Source organism: Zalophus californianus, chromosome 2 (assembly GCF_009762305.2).
Source record: "Zalophus californianus isolate mZalCal1 chromosome 2, mZalCal1.pri.v2, whole genome shotgun sequence".
Classification (NCBI taxonomy): Eukaryota; Metazoa; Chordata; class Mammalia; order Carnivora; family Otariidae; genus Zalophus; species Zalophus californianus.
Genome location: NC_045596.1, coordinates 167,727,754 through 167,741,364, shown reverse-complemented (window position 1 = coordinate 167,741,364; position 13,611 = coordinate 167,727,754). Strand labels below are relative to the sequence as shown.

The following is a 13,611-nucleotide window of genomic DNA, read 5'->3' as shown; positions in this document are numbered from 1 at the left end:
TGCCACATGAGTGCCAGAGTTGGGAGTGACACGGGAAGCAGGGTCACTCAGTGGATGCCCCCACTCATTAAGTCATCAGTTGTTATTTGGCTCCTACTGTGTTCTCAGGAATGTGCTAAGTGCTACAAGCAGATGCTAACGAGTAGCCTCTCTTGTTTATCTAGGGTGGTCCTGCATGTCAGCCCCATGAAGCAAGGCTGTCCCTTTGTTTTGTCACTGCTGTTCTGTCACTGTCAAAAACACACTGTTTTGTACCGTGGTTCCTGGCATATAGTGGATGCTCAGTAATATTTGCTGAATGAGCGAATGAACTCATGAATTCTCTGTCTACCTCGTGATGCTCGCCTCCTATAGTTCTGGCTTATTTTTGCTGGGAGAATAAAATGGTCACTTGAGCTGTCTTCTCTCCCGACTTCGGGTTTGTTCAGGCTTCTCTGGTGTTCTCGTTGTCCCATTTCTTTCAAATATCGTTGCTAAGCTCAGAAATGACTATCTCAGATTTTGTGGTCAGCAGATCTAAACAAGATAAGTAATGAACCCAGAAGTAAAATGATTGACCTCATGGAGTGCTCAGAGGAAAGAACAGGTTGAGAATGAGGTCAGGGTCACAGATTTGATCTCAGGCAAGCTTTGTTCCATTTTCCGACCACAGGCAAGACTCCCAAGCCAGGCCAGTTGTGCCAGTGGAAACAAGGAGCACTGGGTCCAAAATTATATCTGTATCATCATGACTCTAAATCGGCTAGCGCCTCTAAAAACAGTTGAAGCTTGTGTCTTGTTGATGGCGGGCGGACTAGAAGCCTCATCCCTGTACAACAGCACATGAAGGGGGTGGTTTTAAAACATGAACAGGTGTTGTTCTCGTGGCTAATGGAATAATTCACACTTTTAAAGAGAGAGCAACTGTAGCCTGCTGCTTCCCAGATATTCATGCAGCTGACTGCACCATGGCAGATGTCTTCAGTGCTCTGTGAGGTTCTCCCCCTTGCTACTTCAAGCACCTTAGTTTTGTGGCGGCTTTTTGTCTTGCATGTGTTCTGACCTGGGTTTTTCTCTTTTCTTCCCCCATGACTACTGCAGTCATCAATGCCCTCTCTCAGAGGTATTTTCTTCAAGCTAATGACCAGAAGGATCTGAAGGACTGGGTGGAAGCCCTGAACCAAGCCAGCAAGATCACCGTACGTACGATTCCTTCTTCTTTCTGGAGGGACTCAATGCCTCTTTTCAGCACGTGGCCTGTTTGTGGTGGGGAGACACTCAGCCAACAGCAGGGGCTTTCCCAGGAGCCTGTTGAGACCCAGTTCCCCCTCCCTCTTCTTATACCTTCACTGACAAACCACAAGTTGAACTGAGAGAGTTTGAGTTTGAATCAAGTTCAAGGGGAAGTATATGTAGTGTCCCCTTGGTGCTTCCTGGGAGGGCTCCTGGTCAGTCGTGTTTTGGGTCATTCTGGCATGCTGATTCAGAACGTGGTGGGATTGGAAAATGGATTGCTGACTATGAGAAGCAGAGTAAAGGGAAAAGCATATAAAGAGGGAAGTCAGAACTTTACTGGCTTGGGAGCAGGGTAAGGGAGTACTCTTTTTCCTTTAAGAGCTTTAAGAGGTTGCCTAGGGCTTGGTCCAGGCCACCCACCAACCTGTCCTGAAAAAGCTTTCCATTTGACAGCATCACTGAGCTGGTTCACTGGCTGTTCTATGAATACTTTCATTTTCTTTGACTTGCTGGTGAACTCCTTTCTTCTTCCTTAGAAATACAGAAAAGGGGGACTCCTGGGTGGCTCAGTCGGTTAAGTGTCTGCCTTTGGCTCAGGTCATGATTCCAGGGTCCTGGGATCGAGCCCCACATCAGGCTCCCTGCTCAGCGGGAAGCCTGCTTCTCTCTCTCTCTCTCTGCCTGCCGCTCCCCCTGCTTGTGTTCTCTCTCTGTCTAATAAATAAATGAATCTTAAAAAAATACAGAAAAGGGAAAAGGGTAGGAAAGAGAAGAGGGAAAACTTTATGTTTTGGAAAAAAAACTAGACTTTTCATCAATAGTAGGCAGACTTGTGCCATGCAAACCGTGGTTTGTATGCTGAGAAGATTGATATTCTTTTTAAATTTATTTTTATTTTTTTATTTTAAGTCTTTGTTTTTAATTCTAGTTAGCATACAGTGTTACATTAGTTTCAGGTGTATAATACAGCAATTTAACACTTCATACATCACCCTCTGCTCATCCTGACAAGTGCGCTCCTTAATCCCCATCCCCCGTTCCCCCACCCACCTCCCCTCTGGTAACCATCAGTTTGTTCTCTATAGTTCAGTCTGTTTCTTGCTTTGTCTCTCATTTTTTCCCCCTTTGTTTTATTTCTTAAATGCCACATGTGAGTGAAACCATACGGTATTTGTCTTTCTCTGGCTTATTTCCCTTAGCATAATACTCTAGTTCCATCCATGTCGTTGTAAATGGCAAGATTTCATTCTTTTTAAATTTTTTTTAATTTTATTTTTTAAAAGATTTTTATTTATTTATTTGACAGGGAGAGATCACAAGCCGGGGGTGGGGGAGGGACAGAGGGAGAAGCAAACTCCCTGCTGAACAGGGAGCCCAACACAGGGCTTCATCCCAGGACCTGGAGATCATGACCTGAGCTGAAGGCAGATGCCTAACCGACTGAGCATCCAGGTGCTCCAAGATTTCATTCTTTTCTATGGTTGAGTTATATTCCATTATATATATGTATCCAACTTATTCTTTATCCATTCATTACTTGATGGACACTTGGGCTGCTTCCATATCTTGACTATTGTAAATAATGCTCCTGTAAACATAGAGATGCATGTATCCCTTTGAACTAGTGTTCTTGTTTCTTTGGGCGAATGCTCAGTAGTGCGATTGCTGGATTGTAGGGAAGTTCTATTTTTAACTTTTTGAGGAACTTGTTTTCCAGAGTGGCTGCACCAGTTTGCATTCCCACTAACAGTGCAAGAGTGTTCCCCTTTCCCCACATCCTCGCCAACACCTGTTGATTCTTGTGTTGTGGATTTTAGCCATTCTGACAGGTGTGAGGCGATATCTCCTTGTAATTTTGATTTGCATTTCCCTGATGATGAGTGATGATGAGCATCTTTTCATGTGTGTGTTGGCCATCTGGATGTCGTCTTTGGAGAAATGTCTGTTCATGTCTTCTGCCCATTTTGTAATTGGAAGATTGATTTTCTGTATCATACAGTCAGAAATGCTTACATTCTAGTCATTTCTGATAGTAACCATTATGTACTGGGGCAGATTATTCTCCCAAATACCTCAGGGTTTCTGTGAATAAATTAATAGAAGAAATCTGTACACCTATTCAACTCTTGTGATGCCAGACCCAGGCAGAGTACAGTTCTGTCATTGAGGTGGTCTGGTTTGCTAGCTTGCTATTTTGACAAACCTTGGTAAACCTGGGAAAAGAGAGAAAACTGAGGGGAGGGAGGGGGATTGCAGCTAACTCACATTCCTCTGCTTGTGCACACGGCTCTAGAATGCTGAGTTTAGTACAGGTTTTCTTCGTTCACGGTCGGGTCTTCACCCTTCTGTATCTTATACAGTTTTGGCCTTTCATTCAATGTCTAATACTTTATTCTCTTTCAGCCTTGCCTCCTGGCTTTCCTCCTCTGTTCCTGTCTGGTACACTTGGCTACCCAGCCTGTGAGGTGGTGGGGGCCTTTCAACCCTCATAGGGTTGCTCTAAGCAGTGAGTTCCCCCTGCCTCTTTTCTGGCCCCTTGGAACAGAAGTTATAAGCCACAGTAGTGGGAAGGAACATGGGGGTGCCCAGAGGCTGGGGAGTCCAGAGGCTTGCTGGAATGTCAAAGCCTGCTGCAGAGGCGCACTCTTTCTCCTAATCTATTTGTGCCCTGGAAGGATTTACTCCTCTCTCCACTGTCATATTGTCCTGTATCTTGTGTCCTTCCTCAGGGAGGCTGGGAAGAGGGAGGATGTGGGGCTGGGGCACCACATCCATGGCATGCACACTCCCTTTAGGACACCTTATATACAAGTGAAGCATCAGGCACCTTGGGGGATACAGAGATGAAAGAAAGAACAGATAATGTATTGAGCCAAGCTTTCACAGGTGCTATATTATTCACCCCTCTGACATCACTCTTGTGAGATAAGTGGTTTTACTGCCAGTTTTTAGATGAGAAAAATGGAAATCAGAGTTGTCCAAGGTCTAGAGGTGAGTAAGTGGTAGAGCTGAGATTCAAACCCAGGACCCTGTGACTTCCAAGACCTAGAAGAGTTTATGAAGATATTGAAAAAGAATAACCATTGTAAATTATGTTAGATTACACACCACTTTTACATACGTGGCTTCATTGTAGCTTCATATAAAAGCCTTAAGTAGGAAGGGCAAGCGTTATTATACCCATTTATAAACGGGGTGGCGGAAGTGCCTAGAGATAAAAGTGACTTGCCCAAGGCCAAGGAGCCAGGATGGATCCAGATTTTCTGCCCACGGATCACTGTTCATTTTGTGCTAAGGCCAATGGGTCCTTGTCATTGAAGAAATGATTGACATGTACTATTTAAGGAATTGGATTCTCTCAGAGTATTAGTATTCCTATATGAATTTTGTGGTACTACCAGAGCAAATGGGTGGCTCCTTTTCTAGTTTCTGGTGGCTCTGGGCAGTCTGTGGTGTGCTCTGGCTTGCAGCTGCATTACTCCTCTCTCTGCCTCCATCATTGTATGCCTGTGTCCCTGTGTCCTCTCTTCTTCTGATAAGGACATCAGTCATTGGACTTTGGGCCCACCCTAAACCAGTATGACCTGATCTTAGTTTAATGACATCTGCAAGACCCTATTTCTAAATAAGGTCACATTCTGAGTTTATAGGTGGATAGTTTTAGTGGGACATTATTCCACTTACTACATTTCCCAAAACAGTTGAAAAATGAGCAGTAAAGGTAAAGCACAGCCCCCTGTCCCCATTGGATTATTCCTCATTGCAGTCTAGCCTTGCCTGGTCGGAAGTAAGATGAGTCCCTGTAATTTTCTTTCTTCCTCCCTCCCTCGCTCCCTCCCTCCCTCCCTCTCTCCCTCCCTCCCTCCCTCCCTCCCTCCCTCCCTCCGTCCCTTCCTTCCTTCCTTCCTCTACACCCAACATGGGGTTCGAACTTACAACGCCATGATCAGGAGTCACATGCTCCACCAACTGAGCCAGCCAGGCATCCCGTGTCCCTGTAATTGTCATTTCACATTGCAAATGAGATCCATACGCTCTCCCCACATCAGAGAATACTTCACAGGTGGATGGAAGAGGTCATACCTTGAATTTAGGCCTCTGGGGATATGGCCAAACCAAATGAGTGACCTTGTTTTCAAGTTCTGGGGCATAGTTATTGTTGTGTTTGTCCTCCACAGGCTGGTTCAGTCTCAGGAAGCTCTGGAAAAGCTCTGGGCAGACAGTCAGAAGCAGCCCATGATAACAAGGGCTGACAAGATTCTGAGAGGCCACACAACAGCTAAGCTGACATGAATTCCTTTTCTGGCCACTGGGAACTCTAAAGGGCTACTTCCCTCCTTCTTCTTTGCTGGAATTCATTTAGGTCATGTGTGGGGAGTTTCTGTTGTCCCTTGGTGATGATGTCACTAAACATCCCAGCAATAATCAACATCCTCAAAGGAGTCCCATCACACAATAGTGAAGCTCAGGGAAAGAAAGGGTGGCATAAGTGGGTAGTGGGACGTTCAGCAATGGACAGTCAGGCAGGGGAAACTTACTTCATTTTAATGAGCTTTCATTTATCTCATCTATAAAATGGAGAAGATAATGCCTACTTCATAAGATTGCTTGAGATAGAGATCATGCAGCAGAGTGTGGCACATTGCCTGGCGCTGAACGGGGCTCATAGAAGTGGGAACTGCTGTGTGGACAGCTGAAGGGAAAGAGAAGGTGGATTTCTGGCTCCATCTGGAGAGCTGGTGGGCAGAGGTCACCCTTGTTTATGTAAATGGAGTGCACAGTCCAGGAAGAGGAGTGTCATCTTCTTTCTGGGGCTCCAGTGTCATCCTGGAGCTCTTCCTCCTTTGAACAGACATGGAATGGAGTGGTCCTCGGTCTTGTCCTTGACAGAATTTTCCAAGGGCCCTGAATCCATGAGCTCTTGAAAGGTCTAGATTCTTACTTAGTTCCTTCTGATTCCTGAGGCTGTAGAAGCAGTGAAGATGTTAGCGTCACTCATGGAGTCTGCAGACCCACAGAGGTGCTGAGTTTGTGTGAAGGACAGGCTCTATGATCCTGTGCATATCGCCCCAGTGGGCAGTTAGGGTCTAGTCTCTGTCCAGTTATTAACCATGACTTTGGGCCATTGACTTGACTGGCTTGGGCCTCTCCTGTTTTCTTACAAAATGAAAGATTTCATCAGAATTGCCAGTATAAAAGAGTGAAGTGAGGAAGGAGGAAGGAAAGCAACATAAATGAGGATGAACAGCACCTGACTCGTGGCCTTGGTGGTGAGGAGCAGGGTAGGGACAGTGGCAAACTGAAGAATGTTCTCCATCTAAAGAGAGAAACGCTGCTTGGTTGGAAGTCTGAATTTTTAGGTGAACTATCCCAAACTTTAAATGTAGATTGAAAAACACACTGCATCAGACCAATAAAACACCGTTTGGCCAGAATCTGCCTTCATGCCACCAGTTTGCAATCTGTGGCCTGTGGTGTCAAAGGAGCCATAAAAATTCTGTGATTCTGTGATTGTCTGTGGTGCCCTAATTCTGCCAAGGAGAGGAGCAGAGATAACTCTTCAAAAAGGGCTGTGTTTGTAAATGTTAATACCAGTCGTGAAATGTTCGTTAAAGTATTTTGTAATACTTTTGACCCTTGAACCACATGGGTTTGAACTGCATGTGTTTACTTATATGCAGATTTTTTTTACAGGACTGGAAGTGTATTTCTCTTTCTTATGGTTTTCTTAATAACATTTTCTTTTCTCTAGCTTACTTTATTTTTTTTTAAAGATTTTATTTATTTATTTGACAGAGACACAGCGAGAGAGGGAACCACAAGCAGGGGCAGAGGGAGAAGGAGAAGCAGACTCCCCACTGAGCAGGGAGCCCAAAGCGGGGCTCGACCCCAGGACCCTGGGATCATGACCTGAGCCGAAGGCAGACACTTAATGACTGAGGCACCCAGGCGCCCCTCTAGCTTACTTTATTATAAGAATACGGCATATAATACATAGAACATACAAAATATGTGTTAATTTACGATGTTATGTTACCAGTAAGGCTTCTGGTCAATAGTAGGCTATTAGTAGTTAAAATTGGGGGGAGTTGAAAGTTATACATGGAGTTTTGGCTGTGTAGGGGTCAGTACCCTTATCCCCTGCGTTGCTCAAGAGTCAACCGTACTTTTATATTTTTGTACTTCTGAAGTTTTTAAGTATATATACTCTGTCATTTGATAAGCACAATGACTCTATGACATGAATATTATTACCCTTTTCATTTTCTACACGGGGCAGTTTTGGCCTAGAGGGAGGTTCAGTGATTTGTTGAAGGTCACTGAGTAAGTTAGTGACAGGTCAGGAGTTGGTACTCCAGGTCCTTGGGCTCCGAAGCTCATGCTCCCCTAATTCTGTACCATAGCTCCCGTGTATGTTACCTGTTTCCTGGCCTAGCATGCTCCTCCTTACATCTCTGATTCCTGTTCATCTCTAGGTTACTGTTCCAACATCTCCTCCTCTGGAGACCTCCGCTAACCACTCCCATTTCAAGTAGTGCCCCTGCTGCTGTCTATCTCAGCTCCTGTTTATTTTCTTCACAGCACTCATAGCAATTTGTAATTATTGTGACTGTTCGGCTCTGCGTTTTTTGTCCGTCTCTGCTATTAGAATGTCCATGCCGTGAGGGCAGGACGTGTCTGTTTGCTGTTTTGTCTTTGGTCTGTAGTCAGGGAAGGGCTGGCTCATAGTGGGTGCTCAGTACTTGTGTGTGCATGTGTGTGTGTAGAGCGGGATCTGCCGGCAGAGTTCCTCATGTTCAGGTATGGGTCGGTGGAAGGACTGGGGAGGAGAGGAGGTCTTCCTAGAATTTGGTACATTACCTTTTCTCGCCCCTTCCCCAGTGCTTCCCCCCTCCATTTATCCTAAACTGTCTTTCTTCCAGGTACCCAAAGTTGGGAACCTGGCCCTGACTACCGAAGTTATAAAAAGCCTACCAGCTCCTCCAGCCCTAGAGAAGAAGCCGCAGGTGGCCTATAAGACAGAGATCATCGGAGGGGTGGTGGTACACACGCCCATCAACCAGGTGCTGGGGCCCGGGGCTGCCAGGGGCCGGTGGGGCTATGGGAGCATCCATAGTGGGCCGGTGATGGGCATAGAGGAGGTCAGCACAGAGGAAAGATAGCTGGGGGTGGGGGAGCCAGTGCAGTTGGGGTAGTCAAGAAAATCCAGGACGGCGGTGGGTATGAAGAATAGCAGTGCAGAAATCGAGGCCACCGTTACCTTGAGGCTGGGTGGCCAGTATGGTCCTGCACCATATGTGGGAGACTGGCACTTGTAAATCACATGGGAGATGGAGCTGGGGAAGGCAGGTGAGCCTGGAAACAAGCCCACTGTCCCTCCTCCCATTGGGGTGTTTCTCCCCTCTTCTGGTTTTTATTCTCAGTCCTTACCTTTCTCCTGGGTCTGCCCAACTTCCCTGAGCCTTGTTCTGTGACATTACCCAGTACAGTGCCTGACAGGAGCACGCGAATGTTCCCTTTCTTGTTTATTTCTTCTTTAATTGCCATCGTGGGTAAAGAGGCAAGAGAGGATTCGCGAGAGAGGGCTGGGTGAGTTACCCGGTTTGCTGCACGAGGAATGAGGGGAGGTGCTAATCCTGACGCTCTTTCCTTGTAGAATGGTGGGGATGGGCAGGAAGGGAGTGAGCCCGGGTCCCACGCCATCCTTCGAAGGTCTCAGAGTTACATCCCCACGACAGGCAGCCGTGTTCCCTCCGGGCCCCCCCTCATTAAGAGCGGCTACTGTGTGAAGCAAGGGAATGTGGTGAGTGTCGGCGCTGGGGCTCGAATGAGTCCTGGTGACTCCTGGGGGCCATGGCTGTGTGCGTAGCACAGGGGGCAGCTGGCTGGCAGGATGAGCTGCCTTCCTTGGCACTCGGCACTCACTGCCTCCTAAACTACCTCCCAAACCGGTGGGAGGTTTGGAACTAAACATTCACCTCTGCATGTTGGAGGCATTGCCCTGATGGGAAGAAGTCTTTGCAGCCCCCTCACCCCGACGTCTGAATGTGGGCGCCCAGCTTCCTTCCGGCTGGGTACCCAGGAGTGTAGAACTAGAACATTCTCCTGAATGCTGGGGCCTCTTTTTAACGTCCTGCTCTTTACTTTTATTTTCAGCGGAAGAGCTGGAAACGTCGCTTCTTTGCGCTTGATGACTTTACTATCTGCTACTTCAAGTGTGAGCAGGTTTGTAGTCGCTCTGGGGCCCTTCTGACAGGTCATGGAAGCAAGAGGCCTGTGAATAACACTCACGTGTGTGTGCGTGAGTAGAGATGCGGACGCACACATGGGCTTAAGAGGTGCCTCCGTCCCACTTCCATCTCTCTTGTGTGCACATCTTTGCATTGATACAGCAACATGGCCTTATCTTCTTCCCTCCTGCTATGCACCAAGCTGCTCTGTGGTCAGAGCCACAGAGTACCTTCTTAGAATTTTTCCTCACTTGATAGTTATTTTGAGACCTTGCCTTGTTTGCATCCTGGTTTTAGCCAACCAACTCTGACCAGAGAGGTACGTTGGTCAGTCTATCTGGGTTGTGGCATTATGTGGATAGCCTCATTTATCTTTCTTTACTTATTTTTTCTGCCAGGACCGAGAACCACTGCGCACTATATTTCTCAAGGACGTTCTCAAGACCCATGAGTGTCTGGTCAAATCTGGGTAATCATCTGTGCTTATTCTTTTCTGATAAAAATCCCCCATTTGCCTGCTTAAATCTTCATTTACTACCCTTCTGAGGCTCTATTCGAGAACGTTCTTCCATGCACATGACAGGGGCTGACATCTCATCACATCCCAACTGATGCAGCTAAGAGACCATACCGGGCAAGCTCATCTTTTCCCACTACCTTACTCTGGCTCCTGAGGAGATGCGTGGAGCCTATATAATAATTTTCTGGTGGAGAAAAAGAAAGAATATTGGGAAGAAAGAAGAGACTGGTGTTGGGTTGCTTCTCAAGTGTTAGATGCTCATTGCCTAGGAGGCCGAGGACTCCGAGTGGGGCCTGTGCCCTTAGGTTTCTCACTTATCAGCACTTCTGGTCAGATCAATGCGATGCCAGTGCCTCTTCCCTGACCTTCTTATGCCTTCTTCTCCTTTTGACAAAGTCCCTGATGTCCCCTTAACACAAGGGTGATTGACAGCAGCTCTGTGTGTGTGACTCCCTTTGGACATTTCCACTTCCCATTAGGAAATGGTTTACCTTCTGTGTGCCATAGTGTATGGGATGAGTTTGCGATCTGGGGCCCTGAGGCAAGGGCCTTCCCGTATCTCCTACGGATACGGATGCCCTTAGAACTAAACTTTAGAAACCCAAGGGTATCTGGGCATCTAGAAATCCTCTTTTTGCCCCTTAATCTGCAGGCTTTTTTTTTTTTTTTTTTTAAGATTTTATTTATTTATTTGTCAGAGAGAGCACAAGCAGGGGGAGCAGCAGGTAGAGGGAGAAGCAGCCTCCCCACCGAGCAGGGAGCCCAATGTGGGACTTGATCCCAGAACCCCTGGGATCATGACCTGAGCCAAAGGCAGATGCTTAACTGTCTGAGCCATCCAGCATCCCAGTCTGCCGTCTTTAGAGACTGTTTGTGTCTTTCCATCCCACGGGTGGTGCAAAGCCAAGCCAGCATCATCAGGGAGGCGATTAGCAACAGGCAGACTGTTCTCATGTGGAGGTATGGGACGGTCTCACATGCCGACAAATGCCACATGACCCAAGGGAGCAGGGACTGAACTGGGGCTGTACTGACTCTTGAAAATGACAGTTGCAGAGTAGAGATTAGGGAAGTTCCCGGTGGCAATTTGTTATCTGTGCAAGTGGCCATAGATGGAAGTTCAGAAGTGTGGTTCCAGACGTTGATGGTGGGCAGAGGAGAGATTGGACATGGCTCATCCTCAGAGACGGTTCCTGCCTCCCCTGATTCCAGAGGGCCCATGCGGACAGGTAGCTGTTTGGCTATCTGGGCATGGTGGGGCAGCTTAGCGAGCCCAGACGACGTTCAGTCCCAAGAGTGCTCCGCACTTGGCCGGAGTCCCTCGCTGCCAGAACCAGACTGAATTCTTAGTGAAGGAATTAAGGGAGCTGAAGATCATCAGGGAAGGAAGTCTGCAAGGCTCTGCGGACTCCAGGCTTCTGAGAATGTGTGGCCTCCCCAGACCCAGTCAGGAAGCTTGAGGGCATCTGTGTAGTCCTCAAACATTTGTTAAATTGAGTTCAATCGAATTGAACTGAACCGAATTGAAAGGCGACGCGTAGCCTGGAAAGTAGATGTGATAAGGGCGGGGATTTCCTCCCTGCTTTGCGTTCACATCCTCAGTAGTTGATGACATGAGTGTGCTGTATGTGTGTGAGTAATTTAAGAAGCTAACACATTTTAGCCAGAAAGAAGAGCCATCTCTACTCAGACAGTAATGATGGTCAGTGAAATGTGTTTCAAGTGGCCTCTATACGCCGTACGTTGTAGCAGATGCCTTGTATACTTTATACCTTGATCGTTGGGCTGGCCAGCCTGATAAGGGAGGTCTTCTCATCTCCATTTTACAGTTGGGGTACAAAGGCTCACAAAGATTTTAAAATATTCCTAAAATACCTTTTCTCTAAGTGGAGTCGGGATTTGGCCCCACGTCCTTCTGACCCCTGTCTTGCTGTCCCTTCCCACGTGGGTCTTTAGTCTCATATTCCTCCTCTGCCCGGTGCCCATGTCACGGGCCCAGTGCCTGCCACGTCCTTCCAAGTCCTCATTCCCGAAGCCAACTCTGCCTGTGATCAGTCCTTTTTTGGAATTATTCTCACTCTTGGCATACAACACACAGTCTGACATCTAATTGTATAGTTTTGCTTTTTTTTGTTCTTTTATTGGGAAGGAAGTAGACCTTGTGCTTCTTACGTATTGCCCACAGCACCAGGATACACACAGCAGGCACTTAACACTGCAAATAATTTTGGCTGATTTGAGGTTTGTCACTGAGCACCAGCTACTTCTCACCTTCTTCCTTGCAGAAGTCAGGATTCTTCTTCCCAAACTCACACCCAGTTTGAAGCATCTTAAAGTAGTCTGATCTCTCCTTCCACTTCTCATTAGCTTCCTGTCTCAGCCCAGGACAGGGTGGCACACAGGGGGCATTTCTTTCTTTTCTTTTCTTTTTTTTTTTTAAAGATTTTATTTATTTGAGGGAGAGAGAGAGCGCGATTGCATGCATGAGTGCGGGGCAGGGGGGAGTGGCAGAGGAAGAGGGACAAACAGACTCCCCAGTGAGTGGGGACCTCAACATGGGGCTCGATCCCAGGATCCCAGGATCCCAGGATCATGACCTGAACCGAAGTCAGATGCTTAACCGACTGAGCCACCCAGCACCCCACAGAGCAGGAATTTCATTAAATTCTGAGAAGGTAGCTGCTTGTGGGGCTGAAGGTTTTGGAAATGAGAGTTGGTTCCCTTAGGAGAGGCAAGTGGTAGTGGAGTAATTAAAAGCATAGACTCTGAAGTCAGACCTGGGTTCAAATCATTGCTCTGCTGTTTACTAACTTTGGCGCCAAGTCAGATAACCTCTCTGAGCATGGGTTTCCTCATCCGCAAGGTAGGTAAAATCTTAAGTTCTTTATTGGATTGTTGTAAAGATTGGATGAGACAGCACACACAAAAGCACTCAAAGAACAGATCGGTGGTTGCTGGGGGGGGGGTTGGGCAAAAGGGTGAAGGGGGGTCAAAAGGTACAAACTTCCATTTATAAAATAGATAAGTCCTAGGGATGTAATGTACAGTATGGTAACTATAATTAATAATGCTGTATTGTATATATGAAAATTGCTGAGAGAGTAGACCTTAAAAGTTCTCATTACAAGAAAAAAAGAACTTGTAGCTATGTGTGGTGATGGATGTCAGCTAGACCTCTCGTGGTGATTAGTTCACAATCTATACAAATGTTGGATCATTGTGTTGCATACCTGAAACTAACAAAATGTTATATGTCAAACTCTCTCTCTATATTTATATATAAATAATATCTTCATAGTAATATATATAAATAATTGATTAGTTATACTTACATATTTATAAAACCAATAAAATGTTCATCTGCTTGACCCTGAAAAAAAACCACTTAAAGCGGTGCTTTGCAGAAAGAACTATACATCTTAGCCACAAAAAAATACCCCACAGGGACGCCTGGTGGCTTAGTTCGTTAGGTGTCTGAGTCTTGGTTTCGGCTGGGGTCATGATCTCAGGGTCGTGAGATCAAGCCCTGTCTGGAGCCCCACATGGAGCCCTGAGTCGGGCTCTGAGCTCGGCGGGTAGTCTACCTGAGATTCTCTCCCCTCCCTCTCTCTTTGCTCCTCCCCTGCGCCCCCCCCCTCAAATGAA

The 13,611-nt window shown here is 46.7% G+C and overlaps 1 protein-coding gene across 2 annotated transcripts in view; it reads left to right on the top strand.

Moving 5' to 3' along the window:
* PLEKHA2 (pleckstrin homology domain containing A2) overlaps positions 1 to 13,611 on the top strand; it is a 59,325-nt gene that overhangs the window by 31,926 nt on the left and 13,788 nt on the right. For both annotated transcript variants that reach the window (XM_027598726.2, XM_027598725.2), the window contains 5 exons: positions 1,081 to 1,178; positions 8,139 to 8,279; positions 8,873 to 9,019; positions 9,373 to 9,441; positions 9,845 to 9,915. In XM_027598726.2, the coding sequence (XP_027454527.1) occupies positions 1,081 to 1,178; positions 8,139 to 8,279; positions 8,873 to 9,019; positions 9,373 to 9,441; positions 9,845 to 9,915 (526 nt within the window). The remainder of the gene's footprint in view (positions 1 to 1,080; positions 1,179 to 8,138; positions 8,280 to 8,872; positions 9,020 to 9,372; positions 9,442 to 9,844; positions 9,916 to 13,611) is intronic.